This window comes from Lactuca sativa, chromosome 8 (assembly GCF_002870075.4).
Source record: "Lactuca sativa cultivar Salinas chromosome 8, Lsat_Salinas_v11, whole genome shotgun sequence".
Taxonomy (NCBI): Eukaryota; Viridiplantae; Streptophyta; class Magnoliopsida; order Asterales; family Asteraceae; genus Lactuca; species Lactuca sativa.
In genome coordinates this window covers 130,252,716-130,271,672 of record NC_056630.2, presented here as the reverse complement: position 1 = coordinate 130,271,672, position 18,957 = coordinate 130,252,716, and the positions used below count along the sequence as shown (strand labels likewise).

At 35.5% G+C, this 18,957-nt stretch overlaps 2 protein-coding genes across 3 annotated transcripts; one reads left to right on the top strand and one right to left on the bottom strand.

Annotated features, from left to right (window-relative positions):
• The first annotated feature begins 8,968 nt into the window (after window positions 1–8,968).
• LOC111917076 (chaperone protein dnaJ 72) lies at window positions 8,969–10,792 on the top strand. 2 transcript variants are annotated; one of them, XM_023912736.3, is made up of 4 exons: window positions 8,971–9,566; window positions 9,868–9,937; window positions 10,223–10,366; window positions 10,497–10,792. In XM_023912736.3, the coding sequence occupies exons 1-3, from the start codon at window positions 9,163–9,165 to the stop codon at window positions 10,283–10,285; spliced, it is 537 nt and encodes a 178-aa protein (XP_023768504.1). In that variant the 5' UTR covers window positions 8,971–9,162; the 3' UTR covers window positions 10,286–10,366; window positions 10,497–10,792. The 2 variants fall into 2 exon arrangements, with proteins under 2 accessions (XP_023768503.2, XP_023768504.1); XM_023912735.3 differs by lacking the exon at window positions 10,497–10,792 and having other exon boundaries at window positions 8,969–9,566; window positions 9,868–9,935; window positions 10,223–10,365.
• A 1,751-nt stretch (window positions 10,793–12,543) lies between these two features.
• On the bottom strand, window positions 12,544–13,882 carry LOC111917043 (probable aquaporin SIP2-1). The gene is made up of 3 exons (XM_023912697.3): window positions 13,380–13,882; window positions 12,955–13,215; window positions 12,544–12,850 (listed from the first exon to the last, which is right to left on the bottom strand). The coding sequence occupies exons 1-3, from the start codon at window positions 13,659–13,661 to the stop codon at window positions 12,689–12,691; spliced, it is 705 nt and encodes a 234-aa protein (XP_023768465.1). The 5' UTR covers window positions 13,662–13,882; the 3' UTR covers window positions 12,544–12,688.
• Window positions 13,883–18,957: the final 5,075 nt, after the last annotated feature.

The following is an 18,957-nucleotide window of genomic DNA, read 5'->3' as shown; positions in this document are numbered from 1 at the left end:
TAGCCAACGGACAGTAGGGAAGTGGGTTGGGGATGTGCACCCCAAACGCAGGTTCTCATGATGTAGTCTCTAAAGCAAACACAGTTAAGGATTGAAGGGTGCTCAGTTAGACAGCAAGAATGTTTCGGATTTGGTAAAAGTTAGTTGGAGCACCGACAAAGGTAAACGTTGGCGGTCAGCAGATCGCCCTTTTCATGGAAGGAAGGATAGGGAAATCCTTTCAACAAGTGAGCAGTAAGGAGTTAGCCGGATCCCAGTGGGGGAGAACCCTCTGAGTATACAAGGATAAGAGCACGTAGACCCAGAATGAGTACGCGACCTCTGAGAAGAAAAGATAGTAGCACAACGATGGATGTATTGAGGAGTTCAGGATTGGGAGTTGAGGAAATTCCTAACAATTAGTTCATGATATTGAGATGGTTAGTAGCTGGTTGGGAATCTAGGATTGGAGGATTGTCTATATGACTCTAGTGAGTCGGAAATGAGGATCTTGAGAAAGGTTAGCAAGAGATGCTTCAGTGTTAATAGCCAGTGGCAGAGACAGCATGTAGGGTTATGTAGATTCAGGAGTTGGGAGTTTTGAAAATTCCCAACAATAGTTCATGTATCCGGATTAGTAGACGGTTGGTTTGGGAACCAAACCGAAGAATTCCTCGACAGAACGCTAAGTATATCAAGGATATAAGATGTCGAGGTTGGTGCAGTATTCGATGACTGAGGGCTGGTTTTGAGAAATCAGGATGAGGAATTACTAGCAGGACTAGGGATATAGAAGATGTCCTCAGAATAGTAGTAGATTGTTGTAAGTCTGCGGGGGTAGCCGTAGCATTCACTCGCAGTCAGAAGTAGTAGAGTGTTGTAAGTCTGCGGGGGTAGCCGTAGTATTCACTAGCAGTCAGATAGTAGTAGAGTGTTGTAAGTTTGCGGGGGTAGCCGTAGCATTCACTAGCATACAGATAGTAGTAGAGTGTTGTAAGTCTGTGGGGGTATCCGTAGCATTCACTAGCATTCAGATAGTAGTAGAGTGTTGTAAGTCTGCGGGGGTAGCCGTAGCATTCACTAGCAGACAGATAGTAGTAGAGTGTTGTAAGTCTGCGGGGGTAGCCGTAGCATTCACTGACAGTTAGATAGTAGTAGAGTGTTGTAAGTCTGCGGGGGTAGCCATAGCATTCACTGGCAGTCAGATAGTAGTAGAGTGTTGTAAGTATGCGGGGGTAGCCGTAGCATTCACTAGCAGCCAGATAATATTAGGGAGTTGTAAGTCTGCGGATGTAACCGTAGCATTTGTCACATTAGTAGAGAGCATGAGCGCGTTGTTTGGACGCGGGGGGAAGCAGTGGTACCCACCAGTTGTTGGGATTTGAGCATTCTAACACTCCTATGGTGTACATGCAACCCTATAAACCTTGGATCTATGTTTTCTCTATTATACATGCAAATAAGAACTTTCCAAGGCTTTAATCCTACCTAGCATACTATGAGGAACTATACTACAAAGACTAGTTAGATGACATACCTTTTGGTGTAGCTTGATGTCTTCAAGCTTTAAGAGCTTAGCCCCAATAGTGTGGAAGCCTCAAATGGAATCACAAATCACCAAAACACCTTGGAAGACTTTAGAGAATATGGATACTTGGTTCTCTCTAGTGAAATTGGCTAGCCCTCTTAGTGTACCCACTAGTGCCAATTTCACTAACCAAGGACATCTTTATATAGTATGGAGACTAGGGTTAAACCCATCACCTTTCATTTCATATGATCCATGGGTTAAACACTCCATGGACTATCCATGAAAGCTTAGCCCAACCTAAATGAACTTGGCCCAATCCATATATATAAGAGTCCATATTTAATTAGTTCATTTTGATCACTTAATTAATTCTAAATTGAGTCTTGATCAATACTAATTAAATAATATGATTCCATATTAATATATTAGAACTTATAATATATTAATATAAATCATAAATATACTATTCTCAAAAGACTATCCATATAAATTGTGTCGGTGAAGTGCAACCCAAATGGACCATGCCGGGTCAGGTCAAGTACATACCAAATATAGTTATGGACTTAGACATTAATCCAACACCAGTTCGGGTGAAGCAGTAAGGATATGGGAATCCACGGGTTAGATTTTGGATTTCCCAAATGGTTCAGTTAAGGTTAAGTCGGCGATTCGTCAGTTGGATCGTCACCACAGTTATGAGATCAGGGTAGCAGTGGACCGTTTGGGTTCATGTATGTTAGGAGCTACCGTTAGTCTGGGAGCCATCATTTGTAGTCTTGGATTTGATAATGTCAGGTTTCGACGTGGACCTAGTCGGTTGGACTGGGAGGTTGATAGAGCCACAACGACAAGATAACTAGTGGAAACTAGTTCCAGAGAAAGATTCGTTCAGAAGTCGTGGGAGAGACTAAGTGAGGAGTCTTTGGACTCCACAGTTGAGTTGGAACTCGGTGTTGTAGATAACCGATGAATGATTGGAGACCAAGAAGGTCTCAAGATATTTTGGGAAACGGCCATAAGGCAAATCAGTGCTTCAGGCAGTTCAGTGTTCCAGGCAGTTCAGTGTTTCAGATAGTTTCAGTGTTATGGACAGTATCAGTATTCGTGTTGGAATGCAAGTGCTGACAATATAGTTGGTTGATTTGGAAATGGCAAGTCTCTCACAGCAGGACCAGTTGAATCATCTGCCAAGTATAAGTGATCTGCAAGGATAATTAGGCAGGTAGCCTTTCTTTCAGGATGGAAGGCTCGAGTTATTGGGAGTTGAGTAGTCAGATGAGAGATAAGCAGGCTGGTTCCAGCAGCATCGATTCAGTATGAATGACAGAGTGGATAGAACAGTTGTAGATAGTCAGAGTATCTTCAGAAGTCGCTGGAAGCGACTAAGAGGTTACGATGGGGTGTAGTGATCGGTGGGAGTCTGGTAACCCAGATATCGGCAGATTAGTTAGACCAGGGTGGTCCGATGCAAGGGGCAAGGCCCCAGTTAGTCCGGACTTTGGTCCGATGTAGGGGACAAGGTCCCAGTCAGTTAGTCCGGACTTCGGTCCGATGCAGGGGACAAGGTCCCAGTCAGTTTCCGGACTTCGGTCCGATGTAAGGGGCAAGGCCCCAGTTAGTCCGGACCTCGGTCCGATGCAGTGGGAAAGGCCCAGTATGTGTTTTATATGTTATTGTATGGTATGTGGTAGTTTGGGGGAGCTCACTAAGCTTCGTGTTTATGGTTTTCAGTTTTGGTTTCAGGTACTCAGTTTTCAAAAGAGGAGCTCGGAGAGATTGTAGTGCACACACCACAGTCAGTTAGCCTGGGGAATGTTTTACTCTGATAATGAGATTATGTTTTGAATTTAATACTCAAAAGTTATGCTATGACTTATGATACGTTTTTATAAATATGGTTTTAGTGATGTTTTAAAAAGAAATTTTTAGTCTATTGATACATGTTTGTAAAATTACTTTTTTTTAACTACAAATTTTATTAGAAAAATAGTGTTAATAAAAAAGAAAACAAAATAAACGTATGAAATCATTTATGATTAGAACTAGAAATAAACATATAACTAAAGATTATGATAAATCCGTTGAAAAAAATCACAAAATCAGTTGTGATTAAAACATTTATTTTATTTGAAATTTTATTTTTAACTTCGTTAGAAAGATCTTCATATTCACGTTTGACATATAGAAATACAAAACCACAAAATATGATAATCGATTATGAATAAAAAAATAATAGAAGAAAATGCGACAAAAAACATTACAGAAACCTCTTTGAACAACAAAATTTTGAATTATACCTTTGAAAATAACACCATTGCTACCGTCTTCGATATATATATATATATATATATATATATATATATATATATATATATATATATATATATATATATATATATATATATATATATATATAGATATATATATATTGATTTTGAACTTTTTTCGAACATAGTTTGTTTTGAAATCCTTATATGTGAAAATATAAATAACTACTTAGATAAAAAAAACCACCACAAACAAACATAATAAAAAACAGATGAACTGTAAATGAAAAATCATCAAAATCAAGTAAAAATGAAGAAAAAACTACTGAATCTGTAGCACCTGGTTCCTGGTACGTAAAAATTTACCTAAGTATTTTTCATTTTGGCCTTAGACTCGGCGAGTGGTAGGCCCGATTCGCTGAGTAGAGACGGGTTTGGGAGCACGTTTAAGTTGGCGACTCGACGAGTCCACATTCTGGACTCGGCGAGTCCCCGCTGTCTGATGAAACCCTAAATTTCAAGGGTTTTCACCCTATTTAAACCCTCTTATCCGCCCCCAAGCTCGCCCCCTTCACCCTCAGAGCTCTCTACTTCGTCCAAGCCTTGTTCCTTGTGAGATTGAAGCATTTTGGTGTGTTTTCTCAAAGATTTGGAGAGGGAAGGAGAGTAGATCAAGAAGAGAAGAAGGAGGCCAAACATCCTTGTGTTATCTCAGTGATTTCCTTGAGGTATAACTCGGTTTCCCTCTGTTTTCTTGCTTATTGTCCCTTGTAACTCCATGAAAGTCCTTCTTGAGCCTTTCCCCAATCTTGTTTGTGTAATAGGGTTTGTAATAAGTTGTTTAGCCTCTAGATCTATGCATGATTGAGCTCCAGGAGCTTGGATCTATTGCCTTTATGGAGCCATATTGCATGAAAGCCCTAGATCTACCCTTTTAGTGCATTTTGAGCCTTAAAACCTTCATTGGTGTTTATTTACACGTAAAGTTGGAAACTTTACGTGTTAACCAGGCCCTAGAAACCCAGATCTATGTATGGTATGAGCTGGATTCAAGCAGAATCACGTGTATAGTATTTGAATGTGGCAGACTCGGCGAGTCGTTCATCTAACTCGGCGAGTCCCCGAGTTTTTCCCCCTTTTTGTGTTGCGGGTTGGAGTAGTGAGTCATAAGGTGTGACTCAGTGGGTTGGAAGCCAGACTCACTCATGTAGTAACTCGGCGAGTCAATGCCATGACTCGGCGAGTTCAAGGCAATCTTCTTGCCTCAGGAACAGACTTGGCGAGTTGTTCATACAATTCGGCGAGTCTCAGCATAGAGTGTTCTTTGGATGAAGACGAACTCGACGAGTTGTTTATACAACTCGGCGAGTAGGATGAAGGACGTTTGGTCATCAGTTTAGAAGGAAAACTCATCGAGTCTATGTCAAACTCGACGAGTAGAGACGGGACAATGGTCAGACAAAGGGATAGGGACTCGGTGAGTTGGCAGGCCAACTCGACGAGTCGGGTAAACTGGAAGTTGACTTTGAATTTGACTCTTGGTTTGGTTAGGGGTAAATGGTCATTTACCCTGAGGTCGATTAGCAGCATTTGACTAAGTGTTTGGTGGGAATTACAGTCGGAAGATTTCTGGAGCAGCAGCAGCAAAAAGACTGTTCCCACGCAGATCAGCAGCTACTACGAGGTGAGTTACCTTCCAGTAGCGGTGGGTCTACGGCCAAAATGTCGGCCCACCAGTAGGAGTTGTATGTTAGATGATTGTCTTTGTGATATCATCTAGGTTTGCTACTACCTGATATGTTATATGCTGGCATGATATGTATATGTGATAGTAGTAGAGTTCGGTTGTTAGGAACGAAGGGTAGGTCAGATACCTCAGATATGTCTGACAGTATGTGATGATATGTTTACATGCTATGTTATGATATATGTGATAGTAGCAGTATGGGGTGAAATAGTCCCCGAGGATCGGTTGTTAGGATCAATGGGTAGTCAGCACCCCAGAATGGCTTGACATGGGTAGTTAGCACCCCAGAACGGCTTGACACGGGTAGGTCGGCACCCCAGAATGGCCGTACCGGGTAGGTCGAGCGCCTTAGGATTGCCCGAAAGTATGTATGATATGTGATTGTATGGTATGTGGTATGATGGGGGAACTCACTAAGTTTCGTGCTTACAGTTTTCAGTTTTGGTTTCAGGTACCTCTTCTTCGAAGGGGAAGGAGCTGACGCGGTAGCGGCACATCACACACACGCTTTGTATTCCGCACTATGAGATCTTCCTGGGGATTTGTACTTTGACGTTGTTATGTTTTTATAAACTGGTTTCCAGACACGCACATCTTTGATGAAATGATATAATCGGTGAATGTTTTATTTCTAATGTTTTGCTAATTATGTGTTTTAAAAATGAAATTTTTGGCTCGTATTTTTGGGACGTTACAGAATCAAAAACAAAAAATCATCATTATCACCATAGAACTATAGTTACCTAATTAAACCAAACATGCATTATCAATAAAATGAAAAATTACTCGCATTCTAACCTTTCATTTCAATTAATGAAGATGCGACTTCGTTTAGATTTTCTCTTGAAGACATTTACTGATTTTTCAAACTTAATTTGCATAACTAACAAACGAAAAAACTAGGTCTCAATGCGATAAAGAAAGAAAAAGAGGGTTTTTGTGAGAGTTTCTAAGTGAGATTTTGACCGAGAAAGGAAAGAAGAATATAGGCAGTTACAATATCATAGCATCTGCAAAACTAATATGATTGTTTGTAAAATTACAATACCAACCCAAACATGGTTACTAACGGCGTTAATTTGAATAGTTAACTATTTATTTACAATTATGCCACCGCCGGATTTTACAAATAAAGATCATAAAATCAAAGGGCTATCCACCTATTTCACAATTTCTAATTTTTTATTATTCTCAAGAGAACCAACATACACACACACACACACACACACACACATATATATATATATATATATATATATAGTCGGTCGAAATTATATATATAGTTACCGTTATGCAATTTTCCATTGGATGCAGCCCCGTTTCCACCCGTTGTCACCGTAACTCCTAATACCCTATCGTCGAAAAACGCAAGTCGGGGGTGGTGTGCCGTACCACGTCAGAGTAACACGGGTGCGCGTGGCCCATTCCTACCCGTCTTAGGATGGATAGTGATGACTCTAATTTATCTGACGATAATGAGGAATGTTGGATGGAAGAGAATAGAGAATTCGAAATGTTATGTGGGTTAGCTATGATAAGGATAATACTAGCTTGTAACATACGCAGGCATGTCACACTTTAGACTGCATGGGGAACATATTTATTAATGAAGTATTAAATGGCCATCCTAGACGGTGTTACGAGATGTTTAGACTGCATGCACCAGTTTTTAGACAACTATGCATACATATTGCTGCAAATTACGGACTATATCTATCGAGGAGTCAGTAAGAATATTCTTTATGACTTTGGCCTATGGATGTAGCAATAGATTTGTGCAAGAACTCTTTGATCATTCTGGGAAAACAATTTATATGCATTTCCATACAGTTTTGGCAACTGTGCCTAAGATGAGTATCGACATCATCATGCTAGCCGCAAACTATAATGATGAAGTTCCTGAATATATATTAAACAATCATCGATATTATCCGATGTTCAAGGTATTATCCAGTGTTCAATTACTTCCCCAAATGATTTATTTATAATATCTTTTTAGTATTTGTAGGATTGCATTGGTGCTATAGACAAGACACAAGTTAGGGCAGATGCCTGATCTTCATTTTCCATTTTCCAACGGGTGGTTAGTATAAATTTTTGGTAACACGAGTTTTAAGTTTTTAATACTTGTTTGAAACGAATAACAAATGTTTGTTTTCTTTATAGATAAATATTATGTTGTTGATGTCGGATACCCAAATACCAGAGAGTATCTTACTCCATATAAAGCAACTAATATTCGTTATCATATACTGGATTTTCGACGTGGACATACTGTTGCTATGTGTGAACCACGTGGACCGATTTTTTTTGACTATTACTATTCATCATTGCAAAATATCATTGAACGGACTTTTGAAGTATGGAAAGTTAGGTGGGCATTATTAAGAGACATGCATGCACCAAGCGAGTATTGTGATTGCATCGATGTCGATCCATAACTATATTATAAAGACTGGTAGGTTTGATGAAACATTTAATAGGGCACAACAAGAATCCTACATTCCTACACACAATCGTACTAGTAGCGAAGGTGACGAAGAAGGTCCAAATACACATCACACGAGTAATGATAACTCGTATATGACATCGATACGAGATATTATTTCACAATATATAATGAAATTCTGGAGATGAATGCAATATGACGTAACATATGATATTTTTTATGAATTATTTAGAATTTATTTTCTACTTTTGTATGGACGTAATTTTAATATTATCATGGTAAAAAAATGTTTAAAAAATTTTATATTATATATTTTGCAAAAAAAAAAAAAAAAGTTTAATATGAAAGCATGCCATTTTTTTTTTGTCATTTTACAGGTAGAAGCTAAGTTAAATATTTTTAAAAAACTTTTAAAAATAATTTATTGAATTTTTAACTTTTACCGCTTAAAAGCTAATCAAAACAATTTCTGAAAAAATATTATTAAGGGGGTGTTTGGGATTCTTTTTCGAAGGGAAAAGTCCTTTTTGTAAAAGATTTTTTTGTAAAAGACGTTTTTTTTCAAAAGATGTTGTTTAAAAAGTGTTTGAGATTATTTTTTATTTTTCCAGCCTCAAAAGTTCAAAAAGACAAAAAATCAGCATGTATGACTTTTGCAAATACTAGTTTTTGTGCTTTGCTAAAAATTGATTTAAAAAAAACTTTTCTATTTAACAAACAACTTTTAAACATTTCTAACTTTTTAGAAAAGTTAAAAATCAAAATGTAGATTTAAATAGAAAAACAAACAGCCCTAAAGAAAACCTACCAATAAACATTATTCTAAAAAGATTGGTTAAATGGACATTTTATTTTACCATTTAAACACCTCATATAATTTTTAAGGTTTTTTGTTGGTTAAAATTACATTGTTTTTTAAAAAATAATTAAAAATAATTACTTAATGTCTAAAAAATGTGTTAATAGAGCACCCTTCTAAAAAAAAAGCATTCAAAAGGCTCCCAAACACCTCGTAGGCTCTAGCCTAGTGTAGTAAGTTTTAGGCGAGGTGGTTTGCGGCCATGTATGTATGGTTGTACCCTGGCCACGAGATCGTGTTCCCGACCACTCAAGTAACCTCCTGTTGATTCCTCTTCTGGTCTTTGTTATGTCAAATTCATCCCGATTCTCTCTGTCAATCGATTGAATCATGGATTATTATAAGGTGCTGGGTCTGAGTAGCAACGCTACCAAAGACGAAATCAAAGAAGCATTTAGGAATATAGCCAAGAAATTCCACCCCGATAAGCACTCTGCGTCTCCGAAATCCGTCAGGGACGGTGCCACCGTCCGATTCAAGCAAGCATCCGAAGCTTACGAGGTTTTAGTCGATGATCACAAGCGCGCTGATTATAATCTCCGTTCTAATCGTAGCAATCAGGGCGGTCCAAGTGGTTCCGGGTACGGGTATGGATATGGGTACACATATGATAGCAGGAAGAACCGTTCATCTAGTTATGATCACTACAGCACGAAGGCATCCGTTTCTAGGTTTCAGATCGCCCTTGGATACATAAACAGTCGTGCATTCCTTCTCAATGTTGCTTTTGCTGGGTATTTCTCTGTCTCTTGAACTAAAATTATCATAATTGCTTTTGAAATTGAAATTAATCGTGTTTCTAGGTTTTAGTTCTTTTGATGATTACCGGTTTTCCGAAAAAGCATGATAAAGCGATCACTTCCCACATCTTATTTGCTTCCCGTTCAATATCTCACATGCCTGTCTTTCTCTGTAAATTTGAAGACCATGAAAGTATGCATGATCATGAATCGTGATGTTGATCTTAACTTGCCTGTATGCTCAAACTTGTTTCCCAAATGATGATTAACTGAGTGATATAGAAACTTTCTGCAGGGCTATATTAAGTGGTCTAGCGGTTGTTGAAATAGGCAGAGATGCAATCTGGAAGATGCAGAATCCAGGTGTATGTTACTTGTCCTTTGTAACTTACTATGTTTCAAGTGTTTGCATACCCAAAATTTACAGTTCAGAAGTGAAAATCATTCTGCTTTAACATTTGGGGTTGTGACTTATTTATGCAACAAAATACACAACGGAGTGGCTTTCTTACCAATTTATGCTGCCAACATTTACCAGTGTGTGAAATGTGAATGTATGCATGCATAAACTGGCAAGTGGTTGAGTTTGTTGCATAAACAGGATAATGGGTGAGAGTGATATTGACAGTTGTGCATTTTCTTGTGTGAAGAAATCATTTGAAGAAGCAATGGAATCTATACAGAAGACAAAAACAGTGAAGGAAAAGGAATAATGAGGAGGTGTAATACTCTCCAGATTCTACACAAGTAACAGAAGATGAACACAAATATCAATGGTGCATTGAATCTGAAATGTAAGTTGTATTTTTTTTTTTTTTTTTTAGTTTTTATCTCTGGAAAATTTTATTCACCTCTACTTTTTGGAATCCAGTATAATCGTTTCAGCCAAGAATAACATCCTCCTTTTTTTTTTTGGGTAAATAGCCAAGAGGGAGCTTATTGCAAAAGAAAAAGTGGACAATATTTTTTGTACAAAAATAATTAACAAGGTCAACAACAATTTTTAGCTATGATGTTATATAAATGTATCTAAAGAAAATGAATAGAGATATAAATATAAATGTAGGTGTAGGTGTGACATTGATGTGTATGTTATGACTTATGAGGCTTTATGTGCATTTGGTTATGTTATTTTGATGTCAATTCAAATAAAGTGTAAGAGTATGATATATTACAGAAGTTGAATTTAACCAATAAGTGATCTATCTATGTTTTATGTATATTACTAGTTGTATAACTGTGTAGTGGAACCAACAGAGAGATAAAATTTTGTTTATTGTAAACTTCACTAATGCAAACGCTTACAGGTTTTGGTTATTGTGATAACCAAGATGCGATTTTACACTTGGATTTTTTCGTTATTCTTTCCATATTTGTATATTCTATCAAGCATATAAATAACCGTTTTATTTACAAAACCTATAAACAATATCTCAAAGGTGAGACTCGATAAATAAACAATAACCTTTTGTTCACGAATATAAATGAAGAATTCTTTTTCGATTATGAATTTTTGTGACAAATACAAACAAACAAGACAAACAAATCTGATGATCAAATTGCATACATAGGTGAAATCTTTAAATGATGATTGAATTCACGCCATGTAAAGACTCTATCCTCCACATAAACAGATATATGAAAGTGTAAACAACACCAGATACTGATATCTTTAAAGTGTAAACAACTCCAGATATATGAAAAGTTTGATATGGCAATTACTGGTCTATTAGTCTATACTCTACTCTCTACACTACACAATATTAGCTTTGCAAAAATCCCACCATGAGGCTACCAAACAAAAATGTCTTTTAAACTAAAATTAAAAAACAATGGTTAGTTTATAAGGGAAAATCCAAAAATTTAATCATTCCCAACAATTTAGGTTCACCATTTGACTAAGATTGGAGGGTGTGGGGTGCGGTTTCAGCTGATGTGACACTGAAACACCGCTCTCTCCCTACGGTTTCAAAGTGCGGTTTGGGGAGTGTGGCAAGAATTGGGAGCGCCCCCTTTCTCTCTCTTCTTTCTTTATCTCTCCACCCCTTGGGTGTTGTAAAAAAGTAATGTAAAAGGAGCCTAAGGGTCTGTTTGTGATTGCTTTTTAAAATGCTTCTTGACTTTTTGTAAAAATCAATTGCTTCTTAAGACAATGTTTGAGGAATCTTTTAAAATAACTTTTAGAACTTCCAAAAAGCTAAAAGTTAAAAAAAGATGTTTGGGCATTTCAAGAAGTTGTTTTAAAATAACTTTTTAGCAAGAACAAAAATAAGCTTTTGACTTTTTGCAACTTTTAAGTTTTTAGTTTTTGAAAAGTCAAAAGATGAACCAAACACATTTTAAAACTATTTTTTTTAAAAACAAAAAAATCAAAAATGACTTTTGTCATAAAAACAATCACAAACACCTCCTAAAATGCTTATTGACTTTTTGAAAAAACCAAAAATTCCTGACTTTTTAGAAAAACCATTTTTTTACCTATAAAATCACTATTTGTCAAACATTTTTTTTAAAATTTATTGACTTTTTGAAAAGCCAATAAAGTAATAGGTCATTTTAAAATGCCCTCCCTAACAAAATGAACCCTTGATTCTTTAATTCAAGTATATGAACCAATAGAAGCATACGTATTTAAAAGAAAAAATTACTTGTTCATCCTTTTTTTGGCTAGAAATTTCAAACTATTCATTTTGAAAATAAACCAAACTAAAACCAAATATTCAAAGGTTGTAACACAAATAATGTTTTATAGTTTGTATTTTTTAAACTTTAAGAGTTTTTTATAAGATAGTATTAATGTATATGTGTATATACATACGTAGTTATGTATTATATGTACGGGTGTCATAGGCTCATAGCGAAGGAATCTGATTGGAACAAACCAAAACCCAAATTTATTAAAAAATTGATTCTACACTAACTGGTAATGACAATACCCAAATAATACTTGTTTGGCTAGAAAAAAGTCAAATTATCTAAATCTTAGATAAAGGCAACACAAATGTGAAGAAAGAAAATCTATAATCTAAAATGTACTAGTATAGATGAATTCTCATCATAAATAGAAGGATTGATTTTCTACAAAGCTCAAAAAATAAAAAATAAAAAAACTCTGGTTAGTTGATCTTCTGTTTCTTTTTCTTCTCTGGTTTTGAACGTCGCGTGAGCAACCTAAATGTCCATGATGCCAATAGAGTCGCCTCAATTGGGGCAAACCAATAAACAATTATATGCTCCTTTCTTTTATGAACACCAAATGCATACGCCCATCCAACTACCTAAAAGATTTATTAAAGCTAATAACTGTCAATTTTTGTCAAGTTGAAGAAAAAGACTGAAGTTAATGGGACAAGAATTGAAGTTAAAGGATACTAATACTTACAGCAGCTGGATTCATGCATCCACCAGTTAAATCAGATCCGAGTATATGAAGAGAAAATTTTAAGATGCTACTAATCCATGTCTTCATATAGAAACTGCCATTAATGCTTCTGTCAAGACCAAGTGTGATGAGCACCTGTGAGAATGTCAACAATCCTTCTGTCAGTGCACCCTGATGGAGGTTGATCACCAGCGCTGGCCCACGCCATAGCTCGGGAAATGTCTCAATGATAAGCCTCACTCCAACAATCGATCCAGCCACCTGTCATTCATTCATAATCAAACATAAACCACCTTCAACTAACAAAAATCTAATCCCATTCCGAAGACAGGATCAATCTGAGTCGATACCAGGAAAACGGGATTGGCAGAACCCTAATTCATATCGCAAAAGATCAGAAGAAAATCATAAAAACTGTAACGGACCTGAAAGGGGATTCTTGCGATGTTGAAGAGAAAGGTGGTAAAAGTTCCATTGATGGCGGATGTAAAGACAACAATGGGATTGTACGCCCCGCCATCGGTGAGTTTAACCAGATGAGTAAACAAGAACATGTTGAGAATGGTGAGAACAGACCTAACGAATTCAGAAGCGTGACCGCTCAGCCCTAAAACAACGTGAGCAATTAATCTGATGATAATGCCTGACCAAATCCACATGAAAGACATTATCATATCTGTGATCATCAGCTGCGCCATTCCCGCCATTTTTAGAAGTGGTTGGTTTCGATTTGACAACCCTCTTTTCTTTTCCTCAAAACGGGTTCAGTTTGACGAATTGTATGTAGCTTCAGTGAATTCTATCGATTACATTGAAAAAATGTGATATGAAGGCTCGTGGGTGTAAGAGGAAAAATGGCGAAATTGCATTCTTCAAAAAATTGCTGCTACCACCGGAAAGTATCGTCGTTTTCCGTTTCTAAGATGAGGATTTGATCCCATTTCTACCATTACAATTGTAACCGCTGTATGAATTTACCATTCAAGAACTTGTGGAAACAACCCTCAAAAATTCATAATTCATAATCTAAAAAAATATATTAAACATCTAAACAACTTATAAAAGGTTAAAATACATAACCATAATGATTGTTATCAATTAAAAATATACGGTAGATTGTTACATTATTATTTCATTTTCATATAATTTTACCATTTGAATTTGTATTTAATTTCTACAAAACATATTTAAACATTTTTTTTTATTGTCGATCATTTTGTATTATAGAATTCTATTCCCTCATCGAAAAATTCAGGTCATTGAATCGTGGTGGTTAAATTCAATCCATTGAATGTCAACTAAACATTAAACCTCCAATTATTCTATTAAATATCATACATTCGACTAATTGACCAAAATGAGAAATTAAAGATTTCATACATTCGACTAATTGACCAAAATGAGGAATTAAAGATTGTTTGGTGATGCTGCATCCCATTTTAGTTGGTTTATTTTCTTATTCATCGTATATGTTATTGAGATATGTTAAAAATCTTGAAAAATTATATAACATTGGTGAATTAATTTAAAGTAGGAATACATGTAGTTCCCTAATCAAATGAAAACTATAAAAACGATGAAGTCAATAATACTTGTGACACGTCAAATCGGGTCGACCCAGTAAGAACCGGTTGGTTTGTAAAAAAAAAATTCTAAAACCCAGTCTACTTGGTCCCTAAAGACGGATTTTTGCAAAAATATAATTATTACTTTTATATGGCTGTGTTACTATTCTTTTAAAAAAAATTGTTTGCAAATATCATTTCCTACAACCAACAATGTGAGAGAAGTTGTATTGTTTTTTAATTCCCTTGTAACCCTTCAATACTTCATCCTTATATTTTATAACATCAAAAACCTATATATCTTTTTCTTTATCTCTTATGTGAGATAAGTTTTCATAAATACTAGATTAAAACCCGCGTTAAACGCGGGGAGTATATAAAATAACATTGAATTGTAAACATATATTACATCATAGGAAGCATGACAATTAAAAGTAGATTACCATAGCTATTTTAAATTCATTAACATACATTACATTAGCTATTTTAATTTCATAACAATTAAAAGAATAAATAAAAAAAAACTAATAAATCATAGAATAATATAAAATATTAAAATAGTTCATTACAATAAAAACAACTATGTTCGAATGCAAATTAAAATATATATAATCAGTAATATCGACTTGGCATAGTCACTGTATCAAAATCAGAACGGATTGAAAAAACTTGTTGAGAATGATGTGTCGGAACCACATACTCAATCGTATTTCCTCTAAAGAAATATAGGGTATTGTTTCTATAACCCCACCATTCATGTGCACTTTCATTGTAAGTACTATCATCTACTTTAACCCACTGATTGTGAATGAAAATCCAAATAGCCCACGAACTATCTCCACTTATAGAGAGATATCATAATTTTCCGTGAAACTTGATTAGTCTCGATGCATACGGTTTTAATTCATTAATAGTAGAAGGTGAAAATATGAGTATATGTTCTTCTGAATAAATATCAAATCGCAATATGATATCATTAGATAATAAGAAGTATACGACACCGCCACTTGTAACTGCCTCATCAGAGACAGGATAAACAGATGATGGTAACCAGATATTTTGAAACTCCCTCCATTGCCATGTAGTAGATGAAAACAATTCTATGTTGTAGTAATCATAGTCCACTTTTTCTGTAGGCATATCACTACAAATAAAATAACATATAAGTAAATCATAAAGTAAATTAATAACATAAAACGTACTACATATAAACTCTTACGATGGCTTTGTGTATGACAATCGAATGACCTTGAAATGTAACGGGTTCGAGCTGATAACTACCAAAGCAAACTTTGTTGCAGTGTATTCAGAGGTCGGAAACGGTATCCATTTGGCATCTGAAGTCGTTGGTTTGATAACAAATAAAATCTTTGAAACGTATTCATCTGGATCATAGGATTCAAAAAGAAGGAGTCCACACAATGATGATGCTAAAATAGTACAAGTATGTGGTAGCCAATTAATGTCATGATTGTTGCTACCAAAAGACGGAAGAAACTGACGCTCTATATTTTTCCATAGTTTTTTTTGTTGAACGATAATTCCACAAACCACATTATTTCTACGGTTGTAGTTATGAAGAACATAATTGTTGTATGTTAGATTTCCATAATATGTATTTGTACAACGTACAATAGCAAATGTTTGTAATGATGTTCGTGAAAGAATTTCAATAATTAGTTCAGAAGTCAATAACGATAACTGCAAAAGAAAGAAATAATAAGATAATAATATTAGAAAAACTTAAAATTTAATATTTGATGACATATGATTTTAATTGATAATAAGTATAGTGTTTGTAGCATTGAGGGTAAAGAATTTTACCCGATCCATTTTCATTTTTTTTTCCAATACATCAATGATTGTATTGTTAGACGTAATCCTTGAGATAGCATAAAACTGCAGACTGTATTTCTTATCAACAACTATGACATGACAATTGCAATTTTGAAGGTATAATACATTTTATTTTAATAATCACATGATTATTTATAAAAATAAATAAATTATTATCGATGTATTTGATTTTGGTTTCCAGGAAGCAGGTCCCGAAGGTGGGAAAATTCAGCTCCATTTTGAAGAACTTTTGAAAAATAATACAACTGTTTATGTGGTAAGTTAAGTTGTTTGACTTTGAGTTTAAGGGGGTGAAGGGCATTTTCGTTTTTATGGTATAAGTTGGTTCAGATAAGGCTCGAAAGTTATGAATTAGCAGGCTATTTTAAAATTTTTTTGTATTGATTAATGGCAATATGGAAAAGAACATCTATGGGAAAGTCCATCTGATACTTTAGGGAATGATAATTGCAGCCTTAGAGATGATGAAATTTTAGTTACATATATGTATTCTTTATTTTTTTGTAATAATGTTATGTTTCCATAATGAACCAAAAAATGAAAAACATTTGTATACGAAATGTTATTTTTTTTTGTTATATGTTATATGAAATTTGAATGTTTGGAGATTAATCACAAAGATTAATTAGCGAAGGGATTGGCAAAAAGATTAATTGATTACTTTTATCTTTGGTTGATAATGGGTACTGCGCTAATAATGTTGTAAAGTGAAATTTGAATGTTTGGAGATTAATCACAGTCGAATCATTTTTTTAAGGACAAAGGGGCAGTTTGGTCAAAATCTGTTTTGGTTGACTTTCAGACATTTTTTTATTTTCGTATACTTGGAGTTTGAATGACATGGATATCGCTTGGTCCCACCATTGCATCTGTAATTGGATCGATTTATTCAGGAAATGGTATAGTGAAATTTTGATTGAAGGGTATTTATGTCAACAATGTAAAATTAAGAAAAGTTTTTTATTTCTGGGAGTTGGTATCTCTTTGATTCGATTTTCATTTGAAGTGGAGGGTTTTTTTTTTTTTTGTAGATTTCATGGGTTTTTTTGTGGTCCTATTCTTGAATAGATTATCAATGGTAGAAGAAAAAGAAAAAAAATAAGAAAAAGAATTTTAATTGGAAATGTAGTAAGACCCCTCCTCAAAAACTATATATATATATATATATATATATATATATATATATATATATATATATATATATATATATATATATATTCATTGGTCCAAAACTACTTAATTAATCATATTATTAGCACAATATTATTTCTGCCAAATTATCTTATTTTTTGTTCGACTTTAATTACATTTTCAGGAAAATCTTAACACAAATTGAATTTTAAAATGGCAACGAACTGTCAATACCTACTCCACAATAGCAATCTACTTCGGACTAAGAAGCACATTTCTATTTTTATGTGGGTATTACAGGTTTGTTTGCGTTATTTAGTGTAAATATCATTCAAATAAAAAAGTTCTCAATTTATCCACTTAGTGGATATATCTACCCTTACACACTCAATTTGACCTATTTGCCCCTCCGGTTCTATTTTCCATATCTGACCTGCTGTAGCACCTGGTTCCTGTTTTGGAGAGAAGAAGAAGGTAGATCAAGAGGAGAGGAAGAAGATCCATAATCTTTGTGCCATTTAAGAACTTCTAGAGCCGGAGAATTTCCAGAGCAGCAGCAGCAGCATTAGACAGTCAGTTCCCGATCAGATCAGCAGCTACTTCGAGGTGAGTTACCTTCCAGTAGCGGTGGGTCTACGGCTTCAATGCCGGCCCACCAGTAGGAGTCGTATGTCAGATGATTGTCTTTGTGATATCATCTACGTTTGCTACTACCTGATATGTTATGTGCTAGTATGATATGTTATATGAAATAGAAGTAGAGATCGGTTGATAGGACCGAAGGGTAGTTCAGACACCCCAGAAATGTCTGACAGTACGTGATGATATGTTTGCATGCTGGCTTGTTATGTTATATGCGATAAAGGTTGTAGGATGGGGACTAGTCCCCGAGGATCGGTTGTTAGGACCGATGGGTAGTCAGCACCCCAGAATGGCTTGACACGAGTAGTCAGCACCCCAGAATGGCTTGTCGCAGGTAGGACGACACCCCAGAATGGCCGTACCGGGCAGTCAGGCACCCCAGAATAGCCTGGCAGTATGTATGTTATGTGTTTGTATGGTATGTGGTACGATGGGGGAACTCACTAAGCTTCGTGCTTACGGTTTTCAGTTTTGGTTTCAGGTACCTCCTCAGCTAGGGGAAAGGAGTCGGCGCGGTAGCAGCATGTCACACACACACTCTTTGGTTTCCGCATTTACGAGATTCTCTAGGATTTATACTCTGATATTTTGATTAGTTGTATGATTTGGCTTTTAGACATGGTTTACGTTGTGTTATGGTTTGATCAAACAATGTTTTTAATTATTAATGTTTTCTAAAGTAATGTTTTAAAACGAAATTTTTGGACGTGAAAATTGGGTCGTTACAAGTTGGTATCAGAGCCCTGGTTTGAGGGATTCGGACACACCTTCGGGGGTGTCTGAACTCAAATAGAGGGATTAAAGGATT